The sequence below is a fragment of the Scyliorhinus torazame genome, chromosome 4 (genome assembly GCF_047496885.1).
Source record: "Scyliorhinus torazame isolate Kashiwa2021f chromosome 4, sScyTor2.1, whole genome shotgun sequence".
NCBI lineage: Eukaryota > Metazoa > Chordata > Chondrichthyes > Carcharhiniformes > Scyliorhinidae > Scyliorhinus > Scyliorhinus torazame.
Window position 1 is genome coordinate 373,611,971 of NC_092710.1, and position 24,726 is coordinate 373,636,696.

Sequence of the window (24,726 nt, forward strand, 5' to 3'; positions counted from 1 at the left end):
GGACTGTGGGAAGAAACCGGAGCACCCGGAGGAAACCCACGCACACACGGGGAGGATGTGCAGACTCCGCACAGACAGTGACCCAAGCCGGAATCGAACCTGGGACCCTGGAGCTGTGAAGCAATTGTGCTATCTACGATGCTACCGTGCTGCCCCCATGCTGGTTGGTTAGCCAGTTGGTTATCCAACTGGCCAAATTTCCCACTATCCCATGCCTTCTTACTTTCTGCATAAGCCTACCATGGGGAACCTTATCAAATGCCTTACTAAAATCCATGTACACTACATCCACTGCTTTACCTTCATCCATGTGCTTGGTCACCTACACCTTAAGGACTGCAGCGGTTCAAGAAGGCAACTCACCACACCCTCTCAAGGTCAATTGGGGATGGATAATAAATGTTAAGCCTAGCCAACGAGGCCCAGATCCCGCAGATTAACTTTAAGGAATGCATAAGTGGGTCTTTTCCTGATTGGCTGGATGGAAGGAGTGGAGTCCTGCAGGGGTCACAATTTACATCAATGACTCGGATGAGGGTAGCTAAATTTGCAAAAGGCACAAGGATAAATAAGAAAATATGTTGTGAAGAGGATATAAGGAGGTTGCAGAAGTATATCGGTAGGTTGAGTGAGTGGGCAACAATCTGGCAGGTGGAATATAATGTGTGAAAATGTGAAGTTTTTCACATCGATAGGAAGAGTATCATTTTGACTGAAATGGAGACTAGCTGCAGAATTGTGAGGTGCAGAGGGATCTGGGTGTTCTAGTGCATGAGTCACAAAAAGTTAATTCAGGTTAATAGAATGTTCTCCTTCATTATGAGAGGAACTGAACATTGACTGGGAAACATTACTGAAAGGAAGGACAGCGGACAGACAATGGCAGCATTCAAGGAATGAATAGGTGAACTCCAAAAGCTGTTTATTCCTATTTGATGCAAGAGTAGAAAGGGAACTGTGGCCAAACCATGGCTTAGAAGGGAAATTAGAGATAGTGTTAGATTCAAAGAAGAGGCATACAAATTAGCAAGAAAAAGCAATCGACCCGAGGATTGGGAACAGTTTAAAATTCAGCAAAGGCAGACCAAGGAATTGATTAAGAAGGGAAAATACAATTTGAACGTAAACTAGCGGGGAACATAAAAACTGACTGTAAAAGTTTCTATAGGCATGTAAAGTGAAAAAGATTGAGAAAACTAATGTAGGCCCTTTACAGTCAGAAACGGGGGAGTTCAGAACAGGGAACAAAGAAATGGCTGAGGAACTAAATTCCTACTTTGCTTCTGTCTTCACAAAGGAAGACATGAATAATGTACCGGAAGTTCTGAGAAACGCAAGTTTCAGTGAGGAGCTGAAGGAAATTAGTATTTAAAGAAATGGTTTTGGGGAAATTAATGGGATTGAAGGTGGATAAATTTCCAGGGCCTGATAATCTTTATCCTAGAGTACTTAAAGAAGTGGCCCTAAAAATAGTAGATAGGTGGTCATTTTCCTTGGACGCTGGAATGGTTCTTACAGATTGGAGGGTCGCGAAAGTAACCCCGCTGTTCAAAAAGGGAGGTAGAGAGAAAACAGGGAACTATAGACCAATGAGCCTAACGTCGGTAGTAGGGAAGTTGCTGGAGTCAGTTATCAGGATTTGATAGCACAGCATTTGGAAAGCAGTGGTGTAATCAGACAAAGTCAGCACGGATTTACAAAAGGGAAATCATGCTTGACAATTCTACCAGAATTCTTTGAAGATGTAACTTCAATATATATAAATGATTTGGAGGAAAATGTAACTGGTCTGATTAGTAAGTTTGCAGACGACACAAAGGTTGGTGGAATTGCGGATAGCGATGAGGACTGTCTGAGGATACAGCAGGATTTAGATTGTCTGGAGACTTGGGCGGAGAGATGGCAGATGGAGTTTAACCTGGACAAATGTGAGGTAATGCATTTTGGAAGGGCTAATGCAGGTAGGGAATATACAGTGAATGGTAGAACCCTCAAGAGTATTGAAAGTCAAAGAGATCTAGGAGTACAGGTCCACAGATCACTGAAAGGGGCTACACAGGTGGAGAAGGTAGTCAAGAAGGCATACGGCATGCTTGCCTTCATTGGCCGGGGCATTGAGTATAAGAATTGGCAAGTCATGTTGCAGCTGTATAGAACCTTAGTTAGGCCACACTTGGAGTATAGTGTTCAATTCTGGTCGCCACACTACCAGAAGGATGTGGAGGCTTTAGAGAGGGTGCAGAAGAGATTTACCAGAATGTTGCCTGGTATGGAGGGCATAAGCTATGAGGAGCGATTGAATAAACTCGGTTTGTTCTCACTGGAACGAAGGAGGTTGAGGGGCGACCTGATAGAGGTATACAAAATTATGAGGGGCATAGACAGAGTGGATAGTCAGAGGCTTTTCCCCAGGGTAGAGGGGTCAATTACTTGGGGGGCATAGGTTTAAGGTGAGAGGGGCAAAGTTTAGAGTAGATGTACGAGGCAAGTTTTTTACGCAGAGGGTAGTGGGTGCCTGGAACTCACTACCGGAGGAGGTAGTGGAGGCAGGGACGATAGGGACATTTAAGGGGCATCTTGACAAATATATGAATAGGATGGGAATAGAAGGATACGGACCCAGGAAGTGTAGAAGATTGTAGTTTAGTCGGGCAGTATGGTCGGCACGGGCTTGGAGGGCCGAAGGGCCTGTTCCTGTGCTGTACATTTCTTTGTTCTTTGTTCTTTTGTAATAGAGTTGATCAGGGAGAACCGGTGAATGTGGTTTATTTAGACTTTCAGAAGGCTTTCGACAAGATCTCATATAGCAGATTAATATGTAAAGTTAAAGCACGTGGAGTTGCGCGGAATGTCTAAACATTGAAATGTAGAAAATAGGTGCAAGAGTAAGCCAATCGGCCCGTCGAGGCTACACCACCATTCAATATGATCCTGGCTGATCGTGCAAATTCAGTATCCCACTCCCGCTTTCTCTCCATACCCCTTAATCCCTTTAGTCGCAACGGACATGTCCAGTTCCCTCTTGCTCATCTCGGTCCTGAATGGTTTACCCCTTATTCTTCGGCTGTGACCCCTAGTTCTGTACATCTCCAACATTCTTCCTGCATCCAGCCTATCCAGTCCCATCAGGATTTTATGTGTTTCTATGAGATCCCCTCTCATTCTTCTAAACTCCAGTGAGTACAAGCCCAGTCAATCCAGTCTTTCTTTATATGTCAGTCCTGCCATCACGGGAATTAGTCTGGTGAACCTTCGCTGGACACCCTCAATAGCAAGCATGGCCTTCCTCTAACTAGGAGACGAAAACTGCACCCAATACTCCAGGTGTGGCCTCACCAAGGCCCTGTATAACTGCAGCAAGACATCCCTACTCCTATACTCAAATTCTCTCGCTATGAAGGCCAGCACCCCATTAGCTATCCTCACCGCCTGCTGTACCTTCAGCGACTGTTCCACCAAGCCACCCAGGTCCCATTCCCCTTCCACTTTTCCTAAACTGCCACCACTCAGATAATAACCTGCCTTCCTGATTTTGCCACCAAAGTGGATAACCTCACACTTACCCACATTATATTGCATTTTCCAAATATTTTCCCACTCAGCCAGCCTGTCCAACTCACCCTGCAGCCTCTTTGCATCCTCCTCACAGCACACACTGCCCCCAGCTTAGTGTCATCCGCAGATTTGGAGATATTGCAATTCCTTCATCCAAATGAAGCATGGTTGGCACGGGCTTGGAGGGCCGAAGGGCCTGTTCCTGTGCTGTACTTTTCTTTGTACGAAGTCTTACAACACCAGGTTAAAGTCAAACAGGTTTGTTTCGATGTCACTAGCTTTCGGAGCGCTGCTCCTTCCTCGGGTGAATGAAGAGGTATGTGCCAGAAACACATATATAGACAAATTCAAAGATGCCAGACAATTCTTGGAATGCGACCATTAGCAGGTGATTAAATCTTTACAGATCCAGAGATGGGGTAACCCCAGGTTAAAGAGGTGTGAATTGTACCAAGCCAGGACAGTTGGTAGGATTTTGCAGGCCAGATGGTGGGGGATGAATGTAATGCGACATGAATCCCAGGTCCCGGTTGAGGCTATAAGTTTCTGCTCGGCGATTCTGCGTTGTCGCGCGTCCTGAAGGCCGCCTTGGAGAACGCTTGCCCGGAGATCAGAGGTTGAATGCCCTTGACTGCTGAAGTGTTCCCGACTGGAAGGGAACATTCCTGCCTGGTGATTGTTGCGCGATGTCCGTTCATTCGTTGTCGCAGCGTCTGCATGGTCTCGCCAATGTACCGCGCTTCGGGACATCCTTTCCTGCAGCGTATGAGGTAGACAACGTTGGCCGAGTCGCACGAGTATGTACCGCGTACCTGGTGGGTGGTGTCTCACGTGTAATGGTGGTATCCATGTCGATGATCTGGCACGTCTTGCAGAGATTGCCATGACAGGGTTGTGTGGTGTCGTGGTCACTGTTCTGAAGACTGGGTAGTTTGCTGCAAACAATGGTTCATTTGAGGTTGCGCGGTTGTTTGAAGGCAAGTAGTGGGGGTGTGGGGATGACCTTGGCAAGATGTTCATCGTCATCAATGACGTGTTGAAGGCTGTGAAGAAGATGACGTAGCTGACGAAGAAATACTTTTCTTTGTTCTTTGTTCAAATCATTCATGTATATTGTGAACAGCTGGGGTCCCAGCACTGAACCCTGCGGTACCCCACTAGTCGCTGCCTGCCACTCTGAAAAGGACCCATTTATTTCCACTCTCTGCTTCCTGTCTACCAACCAGTTCTCTATCCACATCAATGCATTAGCCCCAATATCTTGAGCTTTAATTTTGCTCACTAATCTCATGTGCGGGGCCTTGTCAAAAGCCTTTTGAAAGTCCAGATACACAACATCCACTAGTTCACCCTTGTCCACTCTACTGGTCACATCCTCAAAAGGTTCCAGAAGGTTTGTCAAAGGTGATTTTCCTTTAGTGAATCCATGCTGACTTGGATCAATCCTGTCCCTGTTTTCCAAATGCTCAGTTATTTCATCCTTGATAATTGACTCCAGCACTTTCCCCACCACTGATGTCAGGCTAACCGGTCTATAATTCCCCGTTTTCTCTCTCCATTCATTTTTAAAAAGTGGGGTTACATTAGCTGCCCTCCAATCCATTGGAACTCTTCCAGAGTCTATAGAATGCTGGAAAATGATCACCCATGCATCCACTATTTCTAGGGCCACTTCCTTAAGTACTCTGGGGTGCAGAGCATCAGGCCCTGGGGACTTATCGGGTTTTAATCCCATCAATTTCGCCAGAACAATTTCCTGACTAATAAGGATTTCCTTCAGTTTCTCCTTCATGCCAGACCCTCTGTCTCCTGGCATTTCCAGGAGGTTATTTGTGTTCTCCTTCGTGAAGCCAGATCCAAAGTAACTCAACTGGTCTGCCATCTCTTTGTTGCCCATTATGAATTTACCTGATTCTAACTGTAAGGGACCTACATTTGTCTTCACCAGTCTTTTTCTCTTCACATATTTATAGAAGGTTTTGCAGTCAGTTTTTATGTTTTCTGCAAGCTCACTCTTGTATTATATTTTCCCTTTCCAAATTAAAGCCTTTGTCCTCCTCTGCTGAATTTTAAATTTCTCCCAGTCCTCAGGCTTGCTGATTTTTCCGGCCAATTTATATGCTTCCTTTTTGGCTTTACCACTCTCCCTGAATTCCCTTGTTAGCCATGGTTGAGCCACCTTCCCCGTCTTACTCTTGTGCCAGACAGGGAAGTACAATTGTTGAAGTTCATCCTTGTGTTCTTTCAATGTCTGCCAACCTTCAGTGACTGTTCCACCATCACACCCAGGTCTCGTTACACTTCCCCTTTTCCTAAACTGCCACCATTCAGGTAATAACCTGCCTTCCTGTTTTTCCCACCAAAGTGGATAACCTCACACTTACCCACATTATATTGCATTTTCCAAATATTCTCCCACTCAGCCAGCCTGTCCAACTCACCCTGCAGCCTCTTTGCATCCTCCTCACAGCACACACTGCCCCCAGCTTAGTGTCATCTGCAAACGTGGAGGTATTGCATGCAGTTTCTTAATTGGATTGGATTGGATGGGTTTATTGCTCTTGTACCGAGGTGCAGTGAAAAGTATTGTTCTGCGTGCAGCTCAAACAGATCATTCCGTACGTGAAAAGAAAATACATAATAGGGCAAACATAAAATACACAATGTAAATACAGATACAGGCATTGGATGAAGCATACAGGAGTGGAGTACTACTCAGTAGGGAAGATGTGTGAAGAGATCAGATCAGTCCATAAGACCATCAGTCCATAAGAGGGTCTTTTAGGAGTCTGGTAACAGCAGAGAGGAAGCTGTTTTTGAATCTGTATCCTTAAGTATCCTTTGCCAGCTTATCCTACCCAATGCACATCACATACCATCAACATTAGCTTTCTTTAAGTTCAGGACCCTAGTCTCAGACTTAACTGTGTCCCTCTCCACCTTCATGAAGAATCTGCCATTCTATGGTCCATACGACCATAAGACATAGGAGCAGAATTAGGCCACTTGCCCCATTGGGTCTGCTCCACCATTCAATCATGGCTGATCTCTGTCTTAAAGACACTCTGAGATTTGGCCTCCACAGGCTTCAGCGGCAAAGCGTTCCACAGATTCACCACCCTCTGGCTGAAGAGATTCCTCCTCATCTCTGTTTTAAAGGATTGTCCCGTTATTCTGAGATGATGTCCTCTGCTTCTAGTTTTTACGACAAGTGGAAACATTCTCTCCACGTCCACTCTATCCCGGCCTCGCAGTATCCTGTAAGTTTCAATAAGATCTCCCTTCATATTTCTAAACTCCAACGAGTACCGACCCAGAGTCCTCAACCGTTCCTCATACGACAAGCTCTTCATTCCAGGGATCGTTCCTGTGAATCTCCTCTGGACCCTTTCCAAGGCCAGCACATCCTTCCTTAGATACAGGGCCCAAAACTGCTCACAATACTCCAAATGGGGTCTGACCAGAGCCTTATGCAGCCTCAGAAGTACATCCCTGGTCTTGTATTCTAGCCCTCTCGACATGAATGCTAACATTGCATTTGCCTTCCTAACTGCCGACTGAACCTGCACGTTAACCTTAAGAGAATCGTGAACAAGGACTCCCAAGTCCCTTTGTGCTTCTGCTTTCCGAAGCATTTCCCCATTTAGAAAATAGTCTGTGCCTAGATTCCCCCTTCCAAAATGCATAACCTCACACTTTTCCAGATTGTATTTCATTTGCCACTTCATTGCCCACTCTCCTAGCTTGTCCAAATCCTTCTGCAGCCCCCTTGCTTCCTCAATACTACCTGTCCCTCGACAGATTTTTGTATCATCTCCCAACTTAGGAAAAGAGCCTTCAGTTCCTTCTTCCAGATCATTAATGTATATTGTGAAAAGTTGTGGTCCCAGCACAGACCCCTGAGACACACCACTAGTCACCGGCTACCATCCTAAAAAAGACCTTGGTCTCGGAGTTATATAAGGAGCTGTTGGAGTGGGAGGGGGCCCCAATGGTGGTAATGAATGGCGGAGCGGACTCGAAGGGCAGAATGGCCTCCCCCTGCTCCTATTGTTTTCTGTTTCTATGTATCCTCTATTTAATCCTCGGCACTATCAGCAACTCTGCCAATCTTCGTGTCATCCGCAAACTAATCAGACCATCCACATATTGGTGGCACGGTAGCACAGTGGTTAGCACTGTTGCTTCACAGCGCCATGGTCCCAGGTTCAATTCCCGGCTTGGGTCACTGTCTGTGCAGAGTCTGCACGTTCTCCCCGTGTCTGCGTGGGTTTCCTCCGGGTGCTCCGGTTTCCTCCCACAAGTCCCGAAAGACGTGCTGTTAGGTGGATTGGACATTCTGAATTCTCCCTCTGTGACCTGAACAGGCGCCGGAATGTGGCGACTAGGGGCTTTTCGCAGTAACTTTATTGCAGTGTTAATGTAAGCCTACTTGCGACAATAATAAAGATTATTATTATTTTCCTCCAGATTATTTATATATACTACAAGCAACAGAGGTCCCAGCACTGATCGCTGCGGAACACCACTAGCTACAGATCTTCATTCAGAAAAACACCCTTCCACCATTGCCCTCTGCTTCAATAACCAAGCCAGCTCTGTATCCATCTAGCTAGCCCATCCCGAATCCCATGTGGTTTTAGTTTTTGTACCAGTCTGCCATGTGGCACCTTCTCAAACGTCTTACTAAAGTCCATATAAACTACATCCACAGCCCTTCCCTCATCAATTTTCTTTTGTCACCTCTTCAAAAAACTCAATCAAGTTGATGAGACATGACCTTCCCTGTACAAAACCATGCTGCCTGTCACTAACTATCTTTTCCAAAAGCTTCCCCACCACTGATGTCAGGCTCACCGGCCTATAATTTGCTGGATCATCCCTGCTTCCTTTCTTGAACAAGGGAACAACAGTGGCTATTCCCCAGTCCTCTGGAACCTCGCTTGTGGTCAAAGAGTATGTGAAGATATCTGTTAAGGCCCCAGCTATTTCTCTCCTTGCCTCCCTATCCCGCAGTAACCTGGGATAGATCCCATCCAGCCCCAGGGACATGTCTATCTTAATGAAATTTAGGATACTCAACACTTCCTCCTTTGATATATTGACATTCTCAAGAGCGTTCACACACCTATCCCTGACCTCAACATCCGTCATGTCCTTCTCCCTGGTGAATACCGATACAGAGTACTCATTAAGGATTTCACCCACTTCCTGTGGTTCCATGCATAACTTCCCTCCGTTGTACTTGAGTGGGCCTACTCGTTCTCTTGCTAGATGAACCTCCTAGTCATCCTAGCCTCCTAGCCCCTAGTCGCCACATTCCCGTAACAGCCTCCCCGAAGAGGCGCCGGAATGTGGCGACTAGGGGCTTTTCACAGTAACTTCATTTGAAGCCTACTTGTGACAATAAGTGATTTTCATTTTCATTTCATTTCATTCCTCTGGACCCTTTCCAAGGCCAGCACATCCTTCCTTCGGTACAGTGCCCAAAACTATTCACAATACTCCAAATGGGGGTCTGACCAGAGCCTCGTACAGCCTCAGAAGTACATCCCTGGTCTTGTATTCTAGCCCTCATGACATGAATGCTAACATTGCATTTGCCTTCCTAACTGCTGAATGAACCTGCACGTTAACCTTAAGAGAATCTTAAACTAGGACTTTTGATTTCCGAAGCCATTCCCCATTTAGAAGCTGTTTTAAAATTAGGGGTCACTCTTACAGGACAGAGATGAGGAGCTCTGCCTCAGAAGGCAGCGGAATCGGGGTCATTGCTTATTGTTAAGGCGGGGGTAAGTAGATGTCCTTGCCTTGCAAGAATCTAAGCTTATCGGAAGTAGATGGGAATGTAGAGCTTGGGTCAGAATCAGATGAACCATGGCCTTATTGAAAGGTGGGTATCCCCGAGGGGATGAATGGTCTACTTCTGCTGATAATCTGTCTGTTCGATGTCCATATGAGGGTTACTATCACCATCTGGGTTCTGACATTAAGGGTGGATTCTTGAACAAGATACTGGACATTGGCCGATGCCTATGCAACTGTACCCCAGCAAGGCAGTGACACCAGGGATGGGGACTAAACTGTGGAAGGGGTTCGGGAAGAAAGCCGAGATTAACCTGAGTGTTGAATCTGGAGTCTGCCAAGCACTCGCTGTCGAAACTGCTGGCTCTGTCACCTTGTGTCTTTGAGTTGTGCCGATCTTTCAGCGAGGTACTCCTGGGGCGTCGCAGCTGTTTACTTTCTGACTTGCTAGATGGGGGAAATAACAAGAATGACTTCAGTAGTTGTGGTGAGGACAGAAAGAGGCATGCCAATATCAGGAAACATTAGGATTAACCTCTGGGTGCTGTCTTCAATTTGCAGATGCTTTCATATTGCAGGGGAAGGGTTTGCCGTGATTCTGGGATATCTCGTGTTAACGTGGGATACGTAGAACTTGTAAAGACAGGCCTGTCCAAACTGCAGCCTCATGTGGCACCGAAGCTCTTGGAACAATCACTGGAGACAGTAACCACTCGCTCCACCACCGATAAGGACAAGCAGAGCAGATGCACGGGAATATCAGCCCCACCACACACACTGGGATCTACACCGCTGTCCCTTCATTGTGACAGGGTTGAAACCCTGGAACTTCCCCCTTCCCTAACTGCAGGAAGAATTCCTGCACCTGATGGTCTACAGTGGGCCAAGGAGGAGGTCCACCCCCGTGTTCTGAAGGGGCAGATGGGGCTGGACAGTAAATGTCGGCCTTGTCAGCAATGCCCAGATCTGGATCATAAACTCAAAAAAAATGACTCTCTAAAACTTACCTTCTGGCGTTTGTATGTGCCGCCCCTCGGCTGCAGTTTGGACAGGCCTATCTTTACAAGTTGTACGTACCCACGTTAACACTAGATATCCCATAATCACGGCAAACCCTTCCCCTGCAATATGAAAGCATCTGCAACATTGAAGACAGCAGCCAGAGGTTAATTCTAATGTCTATCAGTAATAAATCCATTCTTATCTTCACTAGCAAAGCTGCAGGACTGAGGAACAGCCTTTTATAAACTTGCATGTTCAGGTGGATGAGAGGACAGAGCTGCTGGCTTGACTCTGTAAGCTCTGACTCTGAGGATTTGGAGAGCTCAATGAGCAGTTTGGACACAGCTCTATGAAGAGGGTGAGACCTCTCACTGTGGCTGGGATGCCCTGCGAATAGCCTAATAAAGCCACTCAGCTCAGGGCAGCCAATGCGTGACCACAAAATGTGGTGATGCCCATTCCGAGGGAAGAACGATGATGAAAACGCAACCAGGCAAGATCAGCAACTTGATAAACAACGTAAACTACAGACAAAGAACAAAGAAATGTACAGCACAGGAACAGGCCCTTCGGCCCTCCAAGCCCGTACCGACCATGCTGCCCGACTAAACTACAATCTTCTACACTTCCTGGGTCCGTATCCCTCTATTCCCATCCTATTCATGTATTTGTCAAGATGCCCCTTAAATGTCACTATCGTCCCTGCTTCCACCGCCTCCTCCGGCAGCGAGTTCCAGGCACCCACTACCCTCTGTGTAAAAAACTTGCCTCGTACATCTCCTCTAAACCTTGCCCCTTGCACCTTAAACCTATGCTCCCTAGTAATTGACCCCTCTACCCTGGGGAAAAGCCTCTGACTATCCACTCTGTCTATGCCCCACATAATTTTGTAGACCTCTATCAGGTCGCCACTCAACCTTCTTCGTTCCAGTGAGAACAAACCGAGTTTATTTAACCGCTCCTCATAGCTAATGCCCTCCATACCAGGCAACATTCTGGTAAATCTCTTCTGCACCCGCTCTAAAGCCTCCACATCCTTCTGGTAGTGTGGCGACCAGAATTGAACACTATACTCCAAGTGTGGCCTAACTAAGATTCTATACAGCTGCAACATGACTTGCCAATTCTTATACTTAATGCTCTGGCCAATGAAGGCAAGCATGCCGTATGCCTTCTTGACTACCTTCTCCACCTGTGTTGCCCCTTTCAGTGACCTGTGGACCTGTACTCCTAGATCTCTCTGACTTTCAATACTCTTGAGGGTTCTACCATTCACTGTATATTCCCTACCTGCATTAGGCCTTCCAAAATGCATTACCTCACATTTGTCCGGATGAAACTCCAGCTGCCATCTCTCCGCCCAAGTCTCCAATTAGAAAAGCATCCTTCCATTGCTACTCTCTGCCTTCTATGACCTAGCCAGTTCTGTATCCACCTTGCCGGCACACCCCTGATCCCATGTGACTTCACCTTTTGTACTGGTCTATCATGAGGGTCCTTGTCAAAAGCCATACTGAAGTCCATATAGACAACATCCACTGCCCTACCTGCATCAATCATCTTTGTGACCTCTTCGAAAAACTCTATCAAGTTACTGAGACACGACCTCCCCTTCACAAAACCATGCTGCCTCTCACTAATACGTCCATTTGCTTCCAAATGGGAGCAGATCCTGTCTCGAAGAATTCTCTCCAGTAATTTCCCTACCACTGAAGTAAGGCTCACCGGCCTGTAGTTCCCTGGATTATCCTTGCTACCCTTCTTAAACAGAGGAACAACATTGGCTATTCTCCAGTCCTCCGGGACATCACCTGAAGACAGTGAGGATCCAAAGATTTCTGTCAAGGCCTCAGCAATTTCCTCTCTAGCCTCCTTCAGTATTCTGGGGTAGATCCCATCAGGCCCTGGGGAGTTATCTATCTTAATATTTTTCAAGACGCCCAACACCTCGTCTTTTTGGATCTCACTATGACCCAGGCTATCTACACACCCTTCTCCAGACTCAACATCTACCAATTTCTTCTCTTTGGTGAATACTGATGCAAAGTATTCATTTAGTACCTCGCCCATTTCCTCTGGCTCCACACATAGATTCCCTTGCCTATCCTTCAGTGGGTCAACCCTTTCCCTGGCTACCCTCTTGCTTTTTATGTACGTGTAAAAAGCCTTGGGATTTTCCTTAACCCTATTTGCCAATGACTTTTCGTGACCCCTTCTAGCCCTCCTGACTCCTTGCTTAAGTTCCTTCCTACTTTCCTTATATTCCACGCAGGCTTCGTCTGTTCCCAGCCTTTTAGCCCTGACAAATGCCTCCTTTTTCTTTTTGACGAGGCCTACAATATCTCTCGTTATCCAAGGTTCCCGAAAATTGCCGTATTTATCCTTCTTCCTCACAGGAACATGCCGGTGCTGAATTCCTTTCAACTGCCACTTGAAAGCCTCCCACATGTCAGCTGTTGATTTACCCTCAAACATCCGCCCCCAATCTAGGTTCTTCAGTTCCCGTCTAATAGTGTTCTAATTAGCCTTCCCCAATTCAGCACAGTCCCGTGTCTCTCAGGGAAGTCCTGGAACCAACAAACCTAAAGAGTAATTGTGAACAAAAGGCAGGAACAGGAGGGGTTGTTGAACAAATCCTCTGTCGCATGGATATCTTTATGGACAGAGAACTTATGGTGGACATATTAAAATACTTGGAAATATTTGTGCTAAGTTTTCACATATGAAATGAAGAATTAGGATGAGAGTTGAAGAACAGGAGGTAAGGAATGGAATGCTCTGAAACCCACATGTAGGTTAGCTCAGAGGTGCGTAAGGATTTCTACAGTTATAAATTAGTACATGTGGGGGATAAGGGAAGGGGGTGGCCAGATGAGATGGGCAAGCCGAATGACATGGGATATGGGTAAGGGTCATGGTAGGAGGTGGGAGAGGGATATGGGGAGGGGGTAGGTGTGAGATATGGGGAGGGGGTAGGTGTGAGATATGGGGAGGGGTAGGTGTGAGATATGTGGAAGGGGTAGGTGTGAGATATGGGGAAGGGGTAGGTGTGAGATATGGGGAAGGGGTAGGTGTGAGATATGGGGAAGGGGTAGGCGTGAGATATGGGGAAGGGGTAGGTGTGAGATATGGGGAAGGGGTAGGTGTGAGATATGGGGAAGGGGTAGGTGTGAGATATGGGGAAGGGGTAGGTGTGAGATATGGGGAGGGGGTAGGTGTGAGATATGTGGAAGGGGTAGGTGTGAGATATGGGGAGGGGGTAGGTGTGAGATATGGGGAAGGGGTAGGTGTGAGATATGGGGAGGGGGTAGGTGTGAGATATGGGGAAGGGGTAGGTGTGAGATATGGGGAAGGGGTAGGTGTGAGATATGGGGAGGGGGTAGGTGTGAGATATGGGGAAGGGGTATGTGTGAGATATGGGGAGGGGGTAGGTGTGAGATATGGGGAGGGTGTAGGTGTGAGATATGGGGAAGGGGTAGGTGTGAGATATGGGGAGGGGGTAGGTGTGAGATATGGGGAGGGGGTAGGTGTGAGATATGGGGTGGGGGTAGGTGTGAGATATGGGGAAGGGGTAGGTGTGAGATATGGGGAAGGGGAAGGTGTGAGATATGGGGAGGGGGTAGGTGTGAGATATGGGGACGGGGTAGGTGTGAGATATGGGGAAGGGGTAGGTGTGAGATATGGGGAGGGGGTAGGTGTGAGATATGGGGAGGGGGTAGGTGTGAGATATGGGGAGGGGGTAGGTGTGAAATATGGGGAAGGGGTAGGTGTGAGATATGGGGAAGGGGTAGGTGTGAGATATGGGGAAGGGGTAGGTGTGAGATATGGGGAGGGGGTAAGTGTGAGATATGGGGAAGGGGTAGGTGTGAGATATGGGGAAGGTGTAGGTGTGAGATATGGGGAGGGGGTAGGTGTGAGATATGGGGAGGGGGTCGGTGTGAGATATGGGGAAGGGGTAGGTGTGAGATATGGGGAAGGGGTAGGTGTGAGATATGGGGAAGGGGTAGGTGTGAGATATGGGGAGGAGGTGGGTGGTGGATACAGGGAGGGAGTGGAGCTGGGTAAGGGGACGGTATGAGGAGGTATGGTGATATGCAGAGGGGGTTGTGGGGACGATGAGGTGGTTGGTGGGGCTTATGACAGCAGATGGGTGAAAAATATGGGGAGGAAATCAGGGCGAGGGATATGGGGAGGAAATGTTGGAAGGCATTATTGTTAATGTTCACGGGATCTGGGTGATGTTGGCTCGCGATTTAATGCCCATCCCTAACGGCCGCTGAGAATGGAGAGATGGTGCATTGGGAATACATCAAGGAGTTTGTGTGGTGTGAATTGGTGGGGTGGGGTTGGTGAATTCGGGGGTGGGGTTCGTGAATTCGGGGGTGGGGTTCGTGAATTCGGGGGTGGGGTTTGGTGAATTGGGGAGGGTGGGGTTGGTGAATTGGGGGGATGGGGGTGGTGAATTGTGGGGTGAGGTTGGTGAATTGGGGGTGGGGTTGGTGAATTGGGGTGGGGTTGGTAATTGTGGGGTGAGGTTGGTGAATTGTGGGGTGAGGTTGGTGAATTGGGGAGTGGGGTTCATGAATTGGGGGAGCGTTGGTGAATTGGGGGAGCGTTGGTGAATTGGGGGTTGGTGTTGGTGAAGCGTTGGTGAAGTGAGGGAGCGTTGGTGAAGTGAGGGAGCATTGGTGAATTGGGGGGTGGGGTTGGTGAATTGAGGAAGCGTTGGTGAATTGGGGGAGCGTTGGTGAATTGGGGGGTGGGGTTGGTGAATTGGGGGTGCGTGGGTGAATTAGGGAGTAGGATTGGTGAATTGGGGGTGGGACTGATGAATTTGGGGGTCGGGTTGGTGAATTGGGGGGTGGGGTTGGTGAATTCGGGGGTGGGATTGATGAATTGGGGGTGGGGTTCATGAATTGGGGGTGGTATTGATGAATTGGGTGGTGGGGTTGGTGAATTAGGGGTTGGTGAATTGGGGGGTTGATGAATTGGGGAGGTGGGGTTGGTGAATTGGGGGTTGGTAAATTGGGGGGTTAGTGAATTGGGGAGGTGGGGTTGGTGAATTGGGGGTTGGTGAATTGGGGAGGTGGGGTTGGTGAATTGGGGCTGGGGTTGTTGAATTGGGGAGGATGGGGTTGATGAATTTGGGGGTCGGGTTGGTGAATTGGGGGGTTGGTGAATTGGGGGTGGGGTTGGTGAATTGGGGGTGGGGTTGGTGAATTGGGGGGTGGGGTTGGTGAATTGGGGGTGGGGTTGGTGAATTGGGGGTAGGGGGTCATGAATTAGATTGGGGATGGGGATTGGGGGATGTTTGATGAATTGGGGGTGTTGGGGATTGGGGGTGGGTTTGATGAATTGGGGGTGTTGGGGATTGGGGGTGGGTTTGATGAATTGGATTGGGGGGGTTGATGAATTGGGGGGTTGGGGATTGGGGGTGGGTTTGATGAATTGGGGTGTTGGGGATTGGGGGTGGGTTTGATGAATTGGATTGGGGATGGGGTTGGGGGGTTTGATGAATTGGGGGTTGGGGATTGGGGGTGGGTTTGATGGATTGGGGTTTGGGGATGGGTTTGATGAATTGGATTGGGGATGGGGATTGGGGGGTTTGCTGAATTGGGGGGTTGGGGATTGGGGGTGGGTTTGATGAATTGGGGGGTTGGGGATGGGTTTGATGAATTGGATTGGGGGGTTTGATGAATTGGGGGGTTGGGGACTCGGGGTGCGTTTGATTAATTGGGGGGGTTGGAGATTGGGGGAGGGGTTTGATGAATTGGGGGTAGGGGATTGGGGGTGGGTTTGATGCCTTGGGGGGTTGGGGGTAGGTTTGATGAATTGAGGATGGGTTTGGTGAAATGGGGGGTTGGAGATTGGGGGGGTCGATGAATTTGGGGGGGTTGGGGATTGGGGGTGGGTTTGATGAATTGGGGGGTTGGGGATTGGGGGGGGTTGATGAATTGGGGGGGTTGGGGATTGGGGAGGGAGTTTGATGAATTGTGTTGTCGATGGGGATTGGTGGTGTGGTCGGGGATTGAGGATGGAGTCGGGGATGGGGGTGTGGGGGTAGAGGAGGGATTCAGGGCTGGGATAGGTGAATTGGGAAATGGGGATTCAGGGGGTGGGGTTTGGGGTTGGGAGTTGTGGAGTTTATGGATTAAGAGGGTGGGGTTGGTGAAGGGGGTCGGTTTGGTGAATTGTGGGGGTGGGGTTGGTGAATTTGGGGGTCGGGTTGGTGAATTGGGGGGGTTGGTGAATTGGGGGGTGGGGTTGGTCAATTGGGGTGGGGATTTTCAATTGGGGGAGGGGTTTGTCAATTGGGAGTGTGGTTGGTGAATTGGGGGTGGGTTGGTGAATTGGGGGTGGGGTTCATGAATTGGGGGTGGTATTGATGAATTGGGTGGTGGGGTTGGTGAATTAGGGGTTGGTGAATTGGGGGGTTGATGAATTGGGGAGGTGGGGTTGGTGAATTGGGGGTTGGTAAATTGGGGGGTTAGTGAATTGGGGAGGTGGGGTTGGTGAATTGGGGGTTGGTGAATTGGGGAGGTGGGGTTGGTGAATTGGGGCTGGGGTTGTTGAATTGGGGAGGATGGGGTTGATGAATTTGGGGGTCGGGTTGGTGAATTGGGGGGTTGGTGAATTGGGGGTGGGGTTGGTGAATTGGGGGTGGGGTTGGTGAATTGGGGGGTGGGGTTGGTGAATTGGGGGTGGGGTTGGTGAATTGGGGGTAGGGGGTCATGAATTAGATTGGGGATGGGGATTGGGGGATGTTTGATGAATTGGGGGTGTTGGGGATTGGGGGTGGGTTTGATGAATTGGGGGTGTTGGGGATTGGGGGTGGGTTTGATGAATTGGATTGGGGGGGTTGATGAATTGGGGGGTTGGGGATTGGGGGTGGGTTTGATGAATTGGGGTGTTGGGGATTGGGGGTGGGTTTGATGAATTGGATTGGGGATGGGGTTGGGGGGTTTGATGAATTGGGGGTTGGGGATTGGGGGTGGGTTTGATGGATTGGGGTTTGGGGATGGGTTTGATGAATTGGATTGGGGATGGGGATTGGGGGGTTTGCTGAATTGGGGGGTTGGGGATTGGGGGTGGGTTTGATGAATTGGGGGGTTGGGGATGGGTTTGATGAATTGGATTGGGGGGTTTGATGAATTGGGGGGTTGGGGACTCGGGGTGCGTTTGATTAATTGGGGGGGTTGGAGATTGGGGGAGGGGTTTGATGAATTGGGGGTAGGGGATTGGGGGTGGGTTTGATGCCTTGGGGGGTTGGGGGTAGGTTTGATGAATTGAGGATGGGTTTGGTGAAATGGGGGGTTGGAGATTGGGGGGGTCGATGAATTTGGGGGGGTTGGGGATTGGGGGTTTGATGAATTGGGGGGTTGGGGATTGGGGGTGGGTTTGATGAATTGGGGGGTTGGGGATTGGGGGGGTTGATGAATTGGGGGGGTTGGGGATTGGGGAGGGAGTTTGATGAATTGTGTTGTCGATGGGGATTGGTGGTGTGGTCGGGGATTGAGGATGGAGTCGGGGATGGGGGTGTGGGGGTAGAGGAGGGATTCAGGGCTGGGATAGGTGAATTGGGAAATGGGGATTCAGGGGGTGGGGTTTGGGGTTGGGAGTTGTGGAGTTTATGGATTAAGAGGGTGGGGTTGGTGAAGGGGGTCGGTTTGGTGAATTGTGGGGGTGGGGTTGGTGAATTTGGGGGTCGGGTTGGTGAATTGGGGGGGTTGGTGAATTGGGGGGTGGGGTTGGTCAATTGGGGTGGGGATTTTCAATTGGGGGAGGGGTTTGTCAATTGGGAGTGTGGTTGGTGAATTGGGGGTGGGTTGGTGAATTGGGGGTGGGGTTGGTGAATTGGGGGTGGGGGTCATGAATTGGATTGGGGATGGGGGATGTTTGATGAATTGGGGGTGTTGGGGATTGGGGGTGGGGTTAGCGAGTTAGGTGGTGAAGTTAGGGATTCTGGGGATTGGTGTTTGGCACTGGGTGTGGGGGTGGGGATTGGGGGTGGGGTTAGCGAGTTAGGTGGTGAAGTTAGGGATTCTGGGGATTGGGGTTTGGGATTGGAGTTGTGGGACTGGTAAATTGGAGGTTGATTGGAGTTTGGGATTGGTGATTTGGGGGTTGATTGGAGTTTGGGATTGGTGAATTGGGGGTTGATTGGGGTTTAGGATTGGTGAATTGGGGTTGATTGGAGTTTGGGATTGGTGAATTTGGGGTTGGTTGCGGTAAGGGGTTGGGGATTGGGGTTTGGTATTGGTGAATTGGGGGTTGATTGGGGATTGGGATTGGTGAATTGGGGGTTGATTGGAGTTTGGGATTGGTGAATTGGGGGTTGATTGGGGTTTGGGATTGTTGAACTGGGGTTGATTGGAGTTTGGGGATTGGTGAATTAGGGGTTGATTGGAGTTTGGGATTGGTGAATTGGGGGTTGATTGGGGTTTGGAATTGGTGAATTGGGGTTGACTGGAGTTTGGGATTGGTGAATTTGGGGTTAGTTGCGGTATTGGGGTTGGGGATTGGGGTTTGGGATTGGTAAATTGGGGGTTGATTGGGGATTTGTGAATTGGGGTTGATTGGGGTTTGGGATTAGTGAATTGGGGGTTGATTGGGGTTTGGGATTGATGAATTGGGGGTTGATTGGGGTTTGGGATTGGTGAATTGGGGGTTGACTGGGGTTTGGGATTGGTGAACTATGGTAGATTGGAGTTTGGGATTGGTGAATTTGGGGTTGGTTGTGGTAATGGGGTTGGGGATTGGGATTGGTGAATTGGGAGTTGATTGGGGTAGTGGGGTGGGGGGTTGGGGAAGTAGGGTTGGGGATTGGGTGAGTGGAGTTGGGGATGGGGGAGTGGGGTTGGGGATTTGAGGTGTGGGTCTAGGTATTGGGGATGTGGGGAAAGGGATTGGGGGAGTGGGGTTGGGGGAGTGGGGTTGGGGATTGGGGGAGTGGGGCAAGGGATTGGGGGAGTGGGGTTGAGGATTGGGGGAGAGGGGTTGGCGATTGGGGGAGTGGGGTTGGGGATTGGGGGAGAGGGGTTGGGGATTGGGGGAGTGGGGCTGGGGGAGTGGGGTTGGGGATTGGGGAGTGGGGTTGGGGATTGGGGTTGGGGAGTGGGGCTGGGGATAGGCGTAGTAGGGTTGGGGGAGTGAGGTTGGGGGGAGTGAGGTTGGGGGGAGTGGGGTTGGAGATTGGGGAGTGGGCTTGGGGGGTGGGGTTGGGTGTGGGGATTGGAGAGTGGGGTTGGGGTTGGGGAGTGGGGTTGGGGAGTAGGGTTGGGTGTGGGGATTGGAGAGTGGGGTTGGAGTTGGGGATGGGGATTAGGGGGTGGGGATTGGGGTGGGGATTGGGGTGGGGATTGGGGTGGAGATTGGGTGAGGGGGTGGGGATTGGGGTTGGGGATTCGGGGAGTGGGGATGGAGGTGGGGATTGGAGCTGGGGGAGTGGGGTTGGGGATTGGGCTTGGAGATTGGGTGTGGATTGGGGGAGTGGGGATGGGGATTGGGGTTTGGGATTGATGAATTGGGGTTTGATTGGGGTTTGGGATTGATGAATTGGGGTTGATTGGAGTTTGGGATTGATGAATTGGGGTTGATTGGAGTTTGGGATAGGTGAATTTGGGGTTGGTTGCGGTAATGGGATTGGGGATTGAGTTTGGGATTGATGAATTGGGGTTGATTGGAGTTTGGGATTGGTGAATTGGGGTTGATTGGAGTTTGGGATTGGTGAATTGGGGTTGATTGGAGTTTGGGATTGATGAATTGGGGTTGATTGGAGTTTGGGATTGGTGAATTGGGGGTTGATTGGGGTTTGGGATTGGTGAATTGGGGTTGATTGGAGTTTGGGATTGATGAATTGGGGTTGATTGGAGTTTGGGATTGGTGAATTGGGGTTGATTGGAGTTTGGGATTGATGAATTGGGTTGATTGGAGTTTGGGATTGGTGAATTGGGGGTTGATTGGGGTTTGGGATTGGTGAATTGGGGTTGATTGGAGTTTGGGATAGGTGAATTTGGGGTTGGTTGCGGTAATGGGATTGGGGATTGAGTTTGGGATTGGTGACTTGGGAGTTTATTGGGGTAGTGGGGTGGGGGGTTGGGGGAGTAGGGTTGGTCATTGGGAGAGTGGGGTTGGGGATTGGGAGAGTGGAGTTGGGGATTGGGGATGGGGATTGGGGGAGTGGGGCTAGGGACTGGGCGAGTGGGGTTGGGGATTGGTGGAGTGGGGTTGGGGATTGGGGGAGAGGGGTTGGGGATTGGGGGAGTGGGGTTGGGGATTAGGGGAGTGGGGTTGGGGATTGGGGAGTGGGGTTGGGATTGGGGTTGGGGTGGGGTATTGGGCGGTGGGGTTGGGGATTGGGGGGTGGGGGTGGGAACTGGGGGTGGGGATTGGCGAGTGGGATTGGGGAGTGGGGTTGGGGATTGTGGGTGGGGATTGGGTGTGGGGATGGGGATTGAGGTTGGGGATTGGCGTAGTGTGGGTGGGGATTGGGGGAGTGGGGTTGGGGTTGGGGATTGGGCTTGGGGATTGGGTGTGGGGGTGGGGATTGGGGTTGTGGGGGTGAGGATTGGGGTTGGGGGAGTTGGGTTGGGGATTGGGGGTGAGGGATTGGGGGTGGAGATTGGGAGTGGGGAGGAGATTGGGGGTGGGGGGCATTGGTGGTGGGGATTGGGTGTGGGCGTGAGGATTGGGGGAATTGGGTTGGGGATTGGGGAGCAGGGTTGGGGATTGGGGGAGTGGGGTTGGGGTGGTGGATTGGGGTTGGCGATTGGGGGAGTGGGGTTGGGGATTGGGAATTTTGGGTTGGGTTTGGGGATTGAAGGTTGGGTTTGGGGATTGGGTCGATGGGGTTGGGGATTGAGGGTTGGGTTTGGGGATTGGGGGGGTTGGGATTGAGGATTGGGTTTGTGGATTGGGTTGATGGGGTAGGGGATTGAGGGTTGGGTTTGGGGATTGAGGGTTTGGTTTGGGGATTGGGTTTGGGGATTGAGGGTGGGGTTTGTGGATTGGGGGTTGGGTTTGGTGATTGTGTTTGGGGATTGAGTGTTGGGTTTGGGGATTGGGTCAATGGGGTTGGGGATTCAGGGTTAGGTTTGGGGATGGGAATTGGGTCGATGGGGTTGGGGTTTGGGGGTTGGGGATTGAGGGTTGGGTGTGGGGATTGGGTCGATGGGATTGGGGATTGAGGGTTAGGTTTGGGGATGGGGTTTGGGGATTGGATCGATGGGGTTGGGGATTGGGGGTTGGGTTTGGGGATTGTGGGGTTGGGGTTAGGGATTGGAGTTGGGTGTGGGGATTGGGTCAATGGGGTTGGGGATTGGGGGTTGGGTTTGGGGATTGGGGGGTTTTGGGATTAGGGATTGGGAGTTGGGTGTGGGGATTGGGTCGATGAGGTTGGGGATTGGGTTTGGGGATTGAGGAGTGGGGTTGGGAATTGAGGGTTGATGGGGTTGGGGATTGAGGGTTGAGGTTGGGGATTGAGGGTTGGGCTGGGGATTGAGGGGCTGGGGGTGGGGATTGAGGGTTGGGGTTGGGGATTGAGGGTTGTGGTTGGGGATTGAGGGGCTGGGGGTGGGGATTGTGGGTTGGGTTTGGGGATTGAGGGTTGGGGATTGAGGGTTGGGTGTGGGGATTGAGGGTTGGGTATGGGGATTGGGTAGATGGGGTTGGGGATTGGGTTGATGGGATTTGGTGATTGGGGTTGTGGATTGAGGGGTGGGTTTGGGGATTGGGACGTTGGGGTTGGGGATTGAGGGGTGGGTCTGGGGATTGGGACGTTGGGGTTGGGGATTGGGTTGATGGGGTTGGGGATTGAGGGGTTGGGGATTGAGGGTTGGGTATGGGGATTGGGACGTTGGGGTTAGGGATTGGGTTGATGGGGTTGGGAATTGACGGTTGGGGATTGAGGGTTGGGTATGGGGATTGGGACGTTGGGGTCAGGGATTGGGTTGATGGGGTTGGGGATTGACTGTTGGGGATTGAGGGTTGGGTGTGGGGATTGGGACGTTGGGGTTGGGGATTGGGTTGATGGGGTTGGGGATTGAGGGGTTGGGGATTGAGGGTTGGGTGTGGGGATTGAGGGTTGGGTATGGGGATTGGGTTGATGGGGTTGGGGATTGGGTTGATGGGGTTGGGGATTGAGGGGTTGGGGATTGAGGGTGGGTCGGGGGATTGGGACGTTGGGGTTGTGGATTGGGTTGATGGGGTTGGGGATTGAGGGGTTGGGGATTGAGGGTTGGGTATGGGGATTGAGGGGTGGGTATGGGGATTGGGACGTTGGGGTTGGGGATTGGGTTGATGGGGTTGGGGATTGAGGGGTTGGGGATTGAGGGTGGGTCGGGGGATTGGGACGTTGGGGTTGTGGATTGGGTTGATGGGGTTGGGGATTGAGGGGTTGGGGATTGAGGGTTGGGTATGGGGATTGGGACGTTGGGGTTAGGGATTGGGTTGATGGGGTTGGGAATTGACGGTTGGGGATTGAGGGTTGGGTATGGGGATTGAGGGGTTGGGGTTAGGGGTTGGGTTGATGGGGTTCAGGAATTGACGGTTGGGGATTGAGGGTTGGGTATGGGGATTGGGACGTTGGGGATTGGGTTGATGGGGTTGGGGATTGAGGGGTTGGGGATTGAGGGTTGGGTCGGGGGATTGGGACGTTGGGGTTGTGGATTGGGTTGATGGGGTTGGGGATTGAGGGGTTGGGGATTGAGGGGTGGGTCTGGGGATTGGGTTGATGGGGTTGGGGATTGAGGTTTGGGGATTGAGGGGTGGGTCTGGGGATTGGGTTGATGCGGTTGGGGATTGAGGGGGGGGTCTTGGGATTGGGACGTTGGGGTTGGGGAGTGGGTTGATGGGGTTGGGGATTGAGGGGTGCGTCTGGGGATTGGAGCATTGGGGTTGGGGATTGACGGCTGGGGATTGAGGGGTGGGTCTGGGGATTGGGACGTTGGGGTTGGGGATTGGGCTGATGGGGTTGGGGATTGAGGGGTTGGGGATTGACGGTTTGGTCTGGGGATTGGGACGTTGGTGTTGGGGATTGGGTCGATGGGGTTGGGGATGGAGGGGTTGGGGATTGACGGATTGGTCTGGGGATTGGGACATTGGGGTTGGGGATTGGGTCGATGGGGTTGGGGATTGGGTTGATGGGGTTGGGGATTTACGGTTGGGGATTGAGGGGTGGGTTTGGGGATTGGGTTGATGCGGTTGGGGATCGGGTTGATGGGGTTGGGGATTGAGGGGTTGGGGATTGACGGTTGGGTCTGGGGATTGGGACGTTGGGGTTGGGGTTTGGGTTGATGGGGTTGGGGATTGAGGGGTTGGGGATTGAGGGTGGGTCGGGGGATTGGGACGTTGGGGTTGTGGATTGGGTTGATGGGGTTGGGGATTGAGGGGTTGGGGATTGAGGGTTGGGTATGGGGATTGGGACGTTGGGGTTAGGGATTGGGTTGATGGGGTTGGGAATTGACGGTTGGGGATCGAGGGTTGGGTATTGGGATTGGGACGTTGGGGTTAGGGATTGGGTTGATGGGGTTGGGGATTGACGGTTGGGGATTGAGGGTTGGGTATGGGGATTGGGACGTTGGGGTTGGGGATTGGGTCGATGGGGTGGGGATTGAGGGGTTGGGAATTGACGGTTTGGTCTGGGGATTGGGACGTTGGCGTTGGGGATTGGGTCGATGGGGTTGGGGATTGGGTTGATGGGGTTGGGGATTGACGGTTGGGGATTGAGGGGTGGGTTTGGGGATTGGGTTGATGCGGTTGGGGATCGGGTTGATGGGGTTGGGGATTGAGGGGTTGGGGATTGACGGTTGGGTCTGGGGATTGGGACGTTGGGGATTGGGTTGATGGGGTTGGGGATTGAGGGGTTGGGGATTGAGGGTGGGTCGGGGGATTGGGACGTTGGGGTTGTGGATTGGGTTGATGGGGTTGGGGATTGAGGGGTTGGGGATTGAGGGTTGGGTATGGGGATTGGGACGTTGGGGTTAGGGATTGGGTTGATGGGGTTGGGAATTGACGGTTGGGGATTGAGGGTTGGGTATGGGGATTGAGGGGTTGGGGTTAGGGATTGGGTTGATGGGGTTGGGGATTGACGGTTGGGGATTGAGGGTTGGGTATGGGGATTGGGACGTTGGGGTTGGGGATTGGGTTGATGGGGTTGGGGATTGAGGGGTTGGGGATTGAGGGTTGGGTCGGGGGATTGGGACGTTGGGGTTGTGGATTGGGTTGATGGGGTTGGGGATTGAGGGGTTGGGGATTGAGGGGTGGGTCTGGGGATTGGGTTGATGGGGTTGGGGATTGAGGTTTGGGGATTGAGGGATGGGTCTGGGGATTGGGTTGATGCGGTTGGGGATTGAGGGGGGGGTCTTG

At 51.0% G+C, this 24,726-nt stretch overlaps 1 protein-coding gene across 4 annotated transcripts in view; it reads right to left on the minus strand.

Annotated features, from left to right (window-relative positions):
• The window catches only part of LOC140411248 (phosphofurin acidic cluster sorting protein 1-like), a 911,105-nt gene that overhangs the window by 335,042 nt on the left and 551,337 nt on the right, over positions 1-24,726 (minus strand). For all 4 annotated transcript variants that reach the window (XM_072500372.1, XM_072500373.1, XM_072500371.1 and 1 more), the window contains one exon: positions 9,675-9,807. In XM_072500372.1, the coding sequence (XP_072356473.1) occupies positions 9,675-9,807 (133 nt within the window). The remainder of the gene's footprint in view (positions 1-9,674; positions 9,808-24,726) is intronic.